Here is an 11,499-nt window from a genome sequence, read left to right as displayed (position 1 = left end):
ACTTTATTGATCCCTCAGGAGGTCTCCTTCGGGAAATTGGCCTGAAATGACTGAGGTCAGTTGGGTCTAAGCCTGGTTTTTTGAGCAGAGGCTCCACAGTGGCATGTTTAAATGCATTGGGAAAAACCCCTGTGGAAAGGGAGAGGTTCACCATATTGGTAACCCAGGGTCCAATTACATCAAATACTTTTATAAAAAGCCTACAAGGAAGGATGTCATCTGAGCAAGAGGAGGGTTTCATCTTGTTCACTAGTGCTGAAATATCACCCAAAGATACAGCAGTGAAGGAGGACCAAGAGGAGGAGAGGGGCTCAGAGACAGTAGGGGTTCCAAACAAAGGGGGAGAGATTTTCTCTTTGATCAATTTAATTTTGTCAATGAAAATTCTCAACAATGCATTGCTGTCATTTTCACAAAAGACAGGCATGATTTGAGGAGTGTCTGTCTGCTTACATGTGTGTGTGTTTTTGTCTCCCTTTTTTGTCTGCTGTTGTGTAAACATGTTTTTGTGTGTTTGCGGGTATGTTTTTTGGTGGATTTTGTATGTGTTTTTGCTAGTGTGTATGCGCTGTGGTGTATTTGTGTGTGCATGTCTGTTTGTGAATCCCAGTGTCCGGTGTTGTTTGTTTCTCATGTGTGTTTGTCCTTGACTGCTTGTTTGCAAGTGTGTGTTTCTGTATGTAAGTGTTTATGCGGAGGAGTGTGTGGGTTTGTGATTTTGTAGGCGTGTCAGTGTATGTGTGTTGTGGAATATGTCAAACATTATATTACGCATTGTATTGCGCATGAATAGTTAAAGCTACGCAATATAGCAAGTCACGGTATGAGCAGCCAAGTAGTATATCCATATACGGTACGAGTAGCTGGGCTGAGCAGTATGCCAAGTCACAATAACAAGAACTGTGTTTAATGAGCAATGTATCAGCATATTAGAGAGACTTCTGCTGCGGCCCCTGTCTGACACCGTGTAAGGGCACCATGCAAGGACACCATGTAAGGACACCATGAAGAATGGGGAACTGATGACGTATGTTAAACTGTCTGTGACTTGTGGAACTTTACAATAAATTGACCCTGAAATGTGCAGGAGATCAGAACTCAGTGAGCAGCTGCAGGAGCAAGTTCGGAACTTGTATTGAGCTGGCTGGGTTCTCCTCCTCATCAGGCTGAATCTTGATTCTGACTCTGTGTGGCGTTTTTGATTCATCATCGACCATTCTCTCCGAGTCCTACTACGTCAAATGTAATCAGGGAGTGACACCTTGCAACAGAGGAAGCTTAAGTCACAACAGTGTGTATGTTCTTTTGGTTGTGCAACTATAAAATGAGTTCCAGTAAAGTGAAACCAACAGTTCAACTTCACTGTAATTGAAACAGAAATTCCTCTATTGTTTCTTCAACAAAAAATAAACAAAACCCGGACCGGAAAGACTACTCACTTGTAAGGACAATAACAAACAAATAAACCCAATAATCCCCCATAAAGAGTTAGCTCACGGCTAACAATACCTGCACCCCGTCCTCACACAATACCACAACGTCCAGACTGATCATGAGGAAGGACATCAGACATTCACATAGAATTATTAATACTTTGCTGTATTTGGTAGTTAATCACCATGTTATTTGTTTGATAAGCATTTACTTACTGTTTTTCACTGCTTTGCTAATGTTAGCAATGCTAGTGGCTAAGCAAAGATAACTGTAGCGACGTGCATCAGCCCCGACTTTCATAATTTTCCTTGGTAATTTACAAAAAACACCAGGGAACAATGTTGCCGATAAAGTTCTGTAAAAGTACTGTACAAAAATAACCATCCGGTTACAATCCCCCCCCCCCCCTCGTTTCATCGGTGCCCCACTGATGAGCTAAGTACTATGACCAGGATCTAAAAATTGGCTGCAGCAATACTACTTGAGCCCAACACCTGAGGAGTAGTCGTCCCTGATGCCTCTACCCTGATGGTCCTTGGGAGGTGATGGATGTTAGAGTGCTGCCCTGCATGGACCCGTGAAGACTTCCTGAGAGGGGCTGGACTCCTGCTGGCAGGTTGGTTTTCTAGCCTGGGAGGAAGGCAAGGAGGAACTCTTTCCCTGGGGGATGTCATGGATTGTCTTCTGGGCATGGAACGAAACCTCAAAGAATTGGAGGGACCTTGATCAGGCCCACTTACAACCACCCATGGACCTTCATCATCCTCTGACAGGTTCTCCTCAGATGGTGACTGATTATCTTCGGGAAACTGTGATGGCAGATTCAATGCAGGTTTTAATGATGTTCGGTGAACAGCTCTGGTCTGGGTGATATCCTGCACTGGAGCTATGGAGTATACCACTCCACCCTGCTCTGGAGCTTTAACAACTTTATAAATAGTAGATTTCCACATATCCTGGATCTTACATGAACACCCGCTGGTGTTCAGACAGGTCCTTGGACCCCAGCTCTTGTTTGGTCTCCGCTATCCTGTCTTTCCTGCAACATTTGCTGGATAACGGGCGGACTGTGGCGACACTGAGAGTGTTCGCATCAGCCATAGCGACGAGGCATGTCGGTTTTGAGGGTGCTTCGGTTCGCGCCCACCCCTTGGTGGCGCGTTTCCTGCGGGGTGCCTGCAGGCTTCGACCTCCTGCAAGGCCTTCCAGCCCTCAGTGGGATCTCCAGTTGGTACTGGACTCTCTCACAGGCCCGACCTTCGAGCCTCTTGACCAAGTCCCACTGGATATCTTGTCTTTCAAGGTATCGCTCCTTCTGGCACTAACAACCACAAAGAGAGCAAGTGAGCTTTGTGCCCTCTCCATTAGCCCTGAGTGTCTTTCCTTTGGCGTCGAGGAGTCTTCGGTGTCTTTGCGTCCTAACCCAGCGTTCCGCCCGAAGATTCTGAGTTCCTTGTTCCGGGCGACGACCTTCACGCTGCGGGCCTTTCACCCGCTGTCCCACTCGGACCCGGGTCAGGAACGTCTCCACCTGTTGTGTCCAGTGAGGGCGTTGGCCTGTTACTTGCGGCGGGTGGCCGTGTTTAGGCGCTCTGATGCCCTCTTTGTCTGCCACGGTAGATGCCGGCGGGGAGAGGCGGTCTCCCCCCAGAGGTTCTCTCATTGGGTGAGATCGGCCATTATCCGGGCCTACCGAGCAGCGGGTGGATCCGCTCCTAGCAGTCTGAGGGCACATTCCACCCGTGGCGTGGCTCTTTTGCGGGGAGTGGCAGCAGAGGATATCTGCTCAGCTGCCTCTTGGGCGTCCAAGTCTACCTTTGCTAAGGCCTATCTCCTCGACGTAACGGCGGGATCAGTAGCTCATACTGTTTTGAGCGCTGCTGTGCACCCCTCAGGGCCCACGGCTCAAGTGGATTTGGACCCTGGGCCGGCGGGGCCCTAGCGATGCTGCTCCAGGAGCGGCGTCCAGCTGGGGGTACATTTATCCCATCAGGCTTCGCCTTTTGGGTAAACCAATAGCGAAGCCGTTAGAGGGCGGAGCACCAATGACGTAGAACCCCTGAGTTATCTATCATAACCTCAGGTTCTACGAGTTGGTGCGAAGCCCTCTAACCTCGTCGCCCAGCGGCCGCCCTTCTCGCTGAGTTTTCAGTTGGAGAAAGTGCGGCGGTTGCTTCCCGCCTTTATATATAGTAAGTAAGTAAGTAAGTAATATATATTTATATAGCGCTTTTCAGGAAGTGGACTGCCCCCTGCTGGGTGGCGAGTTCATTAAGCTTTCTCAGAGACGAGGCGGTGCCTCGGGGTAAACCAATAGCGAAGCCGTTAGAGGGCTTCGCACCAACTCGTAGAACCTGAGGTTATGATAGATAACTCAGGGGATTTTGTAGGTGTGTCAGTGTATGTGTGTTTATTTTTGTGTTTGTATGTTCTTTTGGTTGTGCAACTATAAAATGACTTCCAGTAAAGTGAAACCAATGAAGAGTTCAACGTCACTGTAATTGAAACACAAATTCCTCTATTGTTTCTGATCAAGGTTTATTCCTGGTTTCTCTTGTCATTCAGCTGTTTATCGAGTATGAATCTATGACTATTAATTGAAGCCGTGAATAAGAGTCAAAGAAACTTTTAGGTTGTCTTGTGGCTGACAAATCTATTTTAAATGTATTGAGGTCATGACGTGGAGAATGGGAAAGGGGAAATGTGCAAGTAATGTTTGCATTGTTTAATACACTTTATTTTTAGAAGCTATTAGTGGTAGAACATTTTGAAATTGTTTGGACATGGAAACAGCAAAGAAGCTCTTTGTAAATGAACCTTTATTATTGTCGACGGTTCATTAGTGTCAGCAGCCTCTTCGGTTATAGAATAAAAGGCAGGCTTGGTTTTAAAAATGCTTCAGATTTTCAACAACTTCCTCCCAATCTACATCTGCATCCATCCTTTGATTTGTTCTTCAGTTAGCAGCTTTTATTATGTCTCAAACTGTCATTTCTCGAGAAACGAAACTCTAACTGGGCACATTCCTTCCAGCTCATTGTGAACCGCAGCAAGCATGATTACTTGTTTATTGTGATAAGACTATAAAATCAACATAAATTATTTAACAAATAGTCCAGACGAGAAGACACAAACACATGGATTATAATCTCCGGATCATGTTGTGACATCATTTTACTAAGTTTAGAGACTTTACTCAGTTGAAGGAAACAGTTTCTGGTCAGTTTTCTGCAGTGTTGAACTAGAGACATGTCTTTGTCAAATACAACACCAATGTTGTGGTCACAGCAGTCTGCTGTGTTTTCCTCCTCCTGGTCTGCCACTCCACCTGTCGTCTCACCTCACACCTGGTCCTCATCATCAATCATGCTCACCTGGTCTTGATCCCCAATCAACCCCCTTCATAAACCCTTGGATTCCCTGCGGTCGGCGCCAGATCGTACTACGCAACTATACGTGACTGGCTCAGTGTATTTTGCTACCTCGCTCTCTTACTCTAGTCTCTTGTTGTTTTTTTGGACTACATCTAACCTTTTGTTCCTCTACCTGCAGTAACCCGGATCACTCACTCCAGCTCGCCCACCTCGCTCTCCCTCCGGCTTCCTCATCCACTACCTGCTCCCCTCCTATTCAATAAACCCCTTTTTGTATTCCCTGGAACTTCGCATCTGTCTGCTCTTGGGTTCAGCATCGTTTAACATAACAGAACGATCTGGCCAAGATGGACCCAGCGGACATGGCCAAAGTCCACGGAGCTCTCGCCGCTCAAGGCACTCAGATTGCCGAGCACAGCCAAGCCCTCCGGGACGCTATGGAAGCCTTCAAAAACATCGCTACCCGAGTCTCTCAGATGGCCGCACAACTGGACGCATTGGTTCCCCACACACCGGAACCCCCACTGCCTACGACTCCTCCGCCTGCCCCCACTTCCCCAACACACCTGCCACGAGCCCGAGAGCCTCTCATTCCTCATTACACTCTGCATTGACCTCTTTTTTCCATAAAGCAAAGTATTAAGACCCGGAGGTGACGTAGTGTTGGAACGACGGAAACAAACTCAGTTTTAACCGTTTTAATCCTTATCGCATTAACAGCCATATCCTGTTTGAACCATCTTTGCTGAAAAATGCCCTCTGACTTCATGGTTGTCTGACTTTTGCTGTGGGTGAAAATGAAGGAAGAGTTCTAATGTTTCTGGCTTTGGTTTGAAGAAATAATCAACTGCTGCATGAGGAGCATTGGCTTCCTTGTCTTGACCATCTTTATCAACAGCAGCATTATATACAGGCTACAAACGATTAGTATTGAGTGAGAGTATCTGGATGTTCTGTTCTATGTTAGTCTTTGTATCCTTTGTCTTTGTTGTTTTTCTTTGACCTATGTTCTTTGTCTTTATCTTTAGACTTGGATTGTGTCATCTTGTTCTTCCTCTTTATGTTCTTCTCGTTATTTTATTTTTTATGTATCATTTTTTATTGTTCATGAAAAACTGCTGGCTAGTGGTAAAAAACAATTTCCCGAAATAATAAAGTTTTACCTTACCTTACCTTTACCTTATTGTCAGTTATATTATAAATTACTAACAATGCACTGTTAACAAACTATGAGGATTGCAGTTTTTGATGTAAGTTATTTTCATCAGCATCACCATAACAATAATGGAGCTTGTACAGAGATCCTCTGTCCACAGCTGGATCATCTTCAACCTGGAAAATAACATATTAGTAATGTTAATTATGCTAGTTAACCAATACAAGCACATCATCTTCATCAGTACTATACTAAAAATAAATAGTTTAAGATTAGTTAAATATGTACATAAGATTATGTAAGGTTATTAAGCAATATAATGCCAGAAACGTACACAAAACAAATCATATTTCCACCATACAACCCGAACCATCCAGTGATGATCCCATGAAGGATGGTCATGTATAAGCGCATACATAACAAAGTTTATGACGCTTCTCTTCACTTGCTGAAGTAGCTAAAAATGCACTAAAGATGCTGAATTATCATTTTCATTTCATTTGTACAAGTTTATGTGCCATTTCCCAGATAAGACCCTGACAATTACATTTTTTCAAAGGCAGGTTGATAGTGTATAGATAAAAGGTTATCCATAGCTTAACTATGTTTGCTAATCTTCCTAATATAACTTACCATCATGAGGTCGTTCGCTCTGTCATCTCAGCATCAACACCATCATTGTCAGCACTACTGCTGGGTATGTCATCATCTTGGGTGGACACTGGTCCAGAACGACCACCAAATAGGTCCATTATTTAAAAACTTGTAGCTGCAAGTTGACTCAAGGATTTATTTATTTATTTATTTTTTTACCCCTGAGCTTTTCAGCACCACCTTTGCGTTTTTTTATGCTCCATTTTTCCAAGACTAGCTTGTTATCAATTGTTTATCACAGCTCTAGCTCCTCTTCAGAAGCTTGATTGACAGGTGAGAAATGGGTGGGACTTACCAAGCGAGACGAAATGTGAGATAGCCTTAAAAAAATAAATAATAATAATAATAATAATCACGGCCCCGGCCAAAAACCCAACTGCCCACCGGGGAAATCCCCGGTAGCCCCGTACGCCAGTCCGCCTGTGTGTGTGTGTGTGTGTGTGTGTGTGTGTGTGTGTGTGTGTGTCGAGTAAATAAAAATTAGACAAACAAAACTACTCTTACTTAATACTATGAATCATAAAGGTGATTATTTTTATATTTAAAAATCAATATATTTGAGTTATAACTGTAAATACTCACTTCATGATTGGTCAGTTTTCGTCTTCACTCTTTTGTTTTCGCCGGATCTCTACCGTCCTTGTATGGCTGCAAGATTAATTTCCTTTACCAGGCAAGTGTCAGGGTACAAAGCAATCACTTCCTTGTGAAGGCTTATGGCCCTGTTCATTGTTTCTGCTGGTACAGAGTCGTTCTTATTGTACCAGATGATCTTCCAATAGTAGCAGAGTGCTGCACACCTTTTCAGGAAGCGTTCATCTGGATGTTCTCTCAGGGCTTCTTCTGCCAGCTCAACTGCCTCATCAATGGAGAGGAATTTTATGTAAACACTTAAAATTGCTTTCAGACCACTGTAACTACTGACAGGGTTTCTTAGAACCTGCTCAGTCATCTCTCGAGCTTTGTCTCTAACATCTATACCTTCTTTTCGTCCATGATGAAGGTGTTTGATTGCAATGTACACGTTCTCTGGATCCTCTTGTCTGGCACGTTCTAATCTCTGCCTGACGTCATCTGTCAGGGGGAGCTCATGCTTCAGAGCTCTGACTAATGCTAAGGCGAGGGAGGTCTTCCACTCCACCCGCTCTGGTTCTTTCTCAATGGCAGCCAGAAAAAGTTCTTCAACCTTCTTCAGATGGTCGTCGACCAATTTCATCAGTGTCCAGGCCTTCTCAGCAGTCACCTCTGTGTGCAGGTCATCCTGGCTCACATTTGGGTGTTGACTCCTCAGATCTTCAAACTTTGATAGGTATCGCTCACTTTCTGGCTGGTGTCCCATGAGATGGTGCAACCAAGCCAGGTTCCCGTAGTTCACCATCATCCAAGGACCCTCTTCAGTGTCGTGTCTGCGCTTGAACTCCTCTGTGGTCAGGTTAAGAAACCTCAAGGCCTCTTCATCTGAGCCCAGACGGTGATGAAGGTAAACCAGGAGGTTGTAGATGTGAGGCAGCCAACAGGCGTCATTGGCGGGCATTAGGGGGCCGTGCTCGCCCCCAGGGTCAGCCGTGGCCGCCCTGGCAGGAAGGTAGTTTTTCTTACATAAGAGTGGTCAACCCTCAGCTCTGTCGAACAAAGCCAGAGCGCTGGCCTATTACAGGTGATGTAAATGTACAATATTGTAGCTCAACTCTTTAGTTATTTCCATGAGAGAACACACAACAATGCTACAGCAATCCGGGATTCAAAATGTGTTTAGTTTATTATCTTCTCCGATCTCTCAACACACATCCATCAATGTCAAGAGAGCAGCACACCCAAGTGGTCATTAGGTTCCACTACAGTTATTGTTATCATTAATGGTTACAGTTGCTTATAGAGTCAGTAACAGTTTTGGTTTTCAGTATGAACATCCGTAATACCCTGACGAGAAAAAAGTAAGAACGAGAGCGAGCAGGAAGCAGCGCCATCCATGTCTACTGAAAACACAAGCACTGAAGTCAACCTGAACACTGGAGTGAACATTTAAACTGAGAGAGTAGCTGCAGCTAAAGCCTGTACTTAAACTCACCAAGATACCTGCCTTGGACTTGGGCTCGGTGAAAGTTCAGTATTGTTTTTATCTTTTAAAAACAAGGCTCCTGTAGAATGACTAAATAGCCTATATTTTCATGTTGGTCATTTGGTTCCCTTTAAAAAAATATATTTTTCAGCATCTAGACTTCATCAAGTAGTCAAACAGATCACACATCACACCTAACATGATTTTGTTCAATAAGATGAAAACTTATTTGATGGTTCAATCCAGTGTTCAGGTTGACTTCAGTGTTTATGTTTTTAGTAGAAGTGAAGCTGTGGTGCTTTAGATTAATAAATGGGCACAGCACTAAACTTTGTTGTTGGTTTTTAGTTTTTTTTTTAGATTTTGGGATCAACCATCACTTTTTAGTAATGGGAGAATTATTTATCTGTACTGTGCGAGTCGTCCCAGAGCCATTGTGCAGCCTGAAGCCAATATGTTTTTAGGTTGAAAAGTTTGCCCCCCTGAAAAAATGTAATGCCCCCCCTTAAATGTTTTTCTGCAGCCGGGTCTGACTCTGTGTTAGTTTCTATTTCACTGAACTGAAACTGCTCAGAATCCTTGTGAATGTATTTTTATGTGTGTTTAGTTTTTAGAGTAGAATTATTTATTACTTTGCTGTATTTGGTAGTTAATCACCATGTTATTTTGTTTGTTTAGCATTTTAATTTGTTGTTGTGTTTAGTGAATCATAAAATGTTCAAACGATTCAACAGAAAACTTATGAATTCCTAAAACCTTTCTTAAAAACCACAACACTTTCTCCTAAACTGCACATTTCATACATTTAATGTCTTTTTGAAATAAAACAAATGAAGCTTCATGAGAAGTCAAACATAAACTCCTTTATTTCTTGTCTTGACTGATTATTGTACATGAAATGAAACCCAGAGAGTAAAGTTCATGAGAAGCTGTGTGAACGTGCTTGTGTGTGTTGAAATCTCGGTGTAAGATTGTGTAAATTAAAACAAAATATACAAGAGACAAGATAAGACATCATTTTCATCGTACAGTCATACATTTGTTCAATAATAGGAATACACTTGGCTTTCATTCTGGTAAAACACACACACTTATCATGTATGAAAAATCTTGATTTGTTGGCTCTTTATGAAAGTTAAAGTGAATCAAATGTGGGTGAGAGTCGGGACATGAACGTCTCTGAGGAACGCGTGACTTGACTATTTCCTCAAGAGAACTGAAGACACAACAGTCAGGACTAATCTGTGAGATGCATTTGCAGGAAATCTTTAATTTCAGTGCTATTTTGGGTTCTTGGATTATTAGCACTCTTCTTCAAGAACTCGATGCTGTTGTTACGGAAGAATGATCGTAGTTTCATTTCAGCTGCTTTCATGTTGTATTCCACTGATCTTCTGTGATCTCTACGATTAAAGAAGAGATATCTTGCAAAAAAGTTGAAAAGCATTTGTTTGTTTAGATCATCAAGATCTCTTGCTAGAAGTTCCTGGTACATTTCCTCTCCTACCTCCGGGTCTCTACGTCCTTGTATGGCTGCAAGATTAATTTCCTTTACCAGGCAATTGTCAGGGTACAAAGCAATCACTTCCTTGTGAAGGTTTATGGCCCTGTTCATTATTGCTGGTGATACAGATACATTGTTGCTCCTATTGTAGTAGGTGATCTTCCAATAGTAGCAGAGTGCAGCACACCTTTTCAGGAAGCGTTCATCTGGATGTTCTCTCAGGGCTTCTTCTATCAGCTCAACTGCATCATCAATGGAGAGGAATTCTTTGTAAAATCTTATCATTGCTTTCAGACCACTGTAACTACTGACAGGGTTTCTTAGAACCAGCCAAGCCATCTCTCGAGCTTTGTCTCTAACATCTATATCTTCTTTTCGTCCATGATGAAAGTGTTTGATTGCAATGTACATGTTCTCTGGATCCTCTTCTCTGGCACGTTCTAATCTCTGCCTGACGTCATATGTCAGGGGAAGCTTATGCTTCTGAGCTCTGACTAATGCTAAGACGAGGGAGGTCTTCCACTCCACCCGCTCTGGTTCTCTCTCAATGGCAGCCAGAAAAAGTTCTTCAACCTTCTTCAGATGGTCGTCGACCAATGTCATCAGTGTCCAGGCCTTCTCAGCAGTCACCTCTGCGTGCAGGTCATCCTGGCTCACATTTGGGTGTTGACTCCTCAGATCTTCAACCTTTGATAGGTATCGCTCACTTTCTGGCTGGTGTCCCATGAGATGGTGCAACCAAGCCAGGTTCCGGTAGTTCACCATCATCCAAGGACCCTCTTCAGTGTCGTGTCTGCGCTTGAACTCCTCTGTGGCCAGGTTCAGAAACCTCAAGGCCTCTTCATCTGAGCCTAGACGGTGATGAAGGTAACCCAGGAGGTTGTAGATGTGAGGCAGCCAACAGTTCCCTTCATCTGTGCCGATGTCCTCCAGATCATCCCTGACAACCCATGGTTTCTTCTCCTGGACGAGTTCCTTCCATGTGAAGTGACACTGCAGGGTCTTCAGTCTGGCCTCCATGTTTGTCTGACTCTCACTGTTGGAGACAAGTCCACACTTTAGTACCACAGTGTTGTGTGTCCGTGTGTATTTGTTATCATGAAACTGTGCAATCAACTATATATTTTTATTTAATATATAAAGTGTGTCGAGTAAATAAAAAGTAGACAAACAAAACTACTCTTACTTAATACTATGAATCATAAAGATGATTATTTTTATATTTAAAAATCAATATTAGAGTTATAACTGTAAATACTCACCTCATGATTGGTCAGTTTTCGTCTCCACTCTTAGTTTGTGTTTTCTTGTCAGTGCC

General features: G+C 43.3%; 2 protein-coding genes across 2 annotated transcripts in view; both read right to left on the bottom strand.

Moving 5' to 3' along the window:
* LOC148086488 (uncharacterized) overlaps positions 1-11,499 on the bottom strand; it is a 74,615-nt gene that overhangs the window by 15,588 nt on the left and 47,528 nt on the right. The window lies entirely within an intron of this gene.
* Positions 9,521-11,483, bottom strand: LOC148086495 (antiviral innate immune response effector IFIT1-like). Its single transcript, XM_087782934.1, has 2 exons — positions 11,444-11,483; positions 9,521-11,217 (listed from the first exon to the last, which is right to left on the bottom strand). Exons 1-2 carry the CDS (start codon positions 11,446-11,448, stop codon positions 9,915-9,917), a joined length of 1,308 nt encoding a protein of 435 aa, XP_087639060.1. The 5' UTR covers positions 11,449-11,483; the 3' UTR covers positions 9,521-9,914.

The sequence above is a fragment of the Callionymus lyra genome, chromosome 2, assembly GCF_982586985.1.
Source record: "Callionymus lyra chromosome 2, fCalLyr1.hap1.1, whole genome shotgun sequence".
In the NCBI taxonomy this organism is placed as follows: Eukaryota; Metazoa; Chordata; class Actinopteri; order Syngnathiformes; family Callionymidae; genus Callionymus; species Callionymus lyra.
Note: the sequence above shows the minus strand (reverse complement) of the source record. Positions and strands in the feature narration are given on the sequence as shown.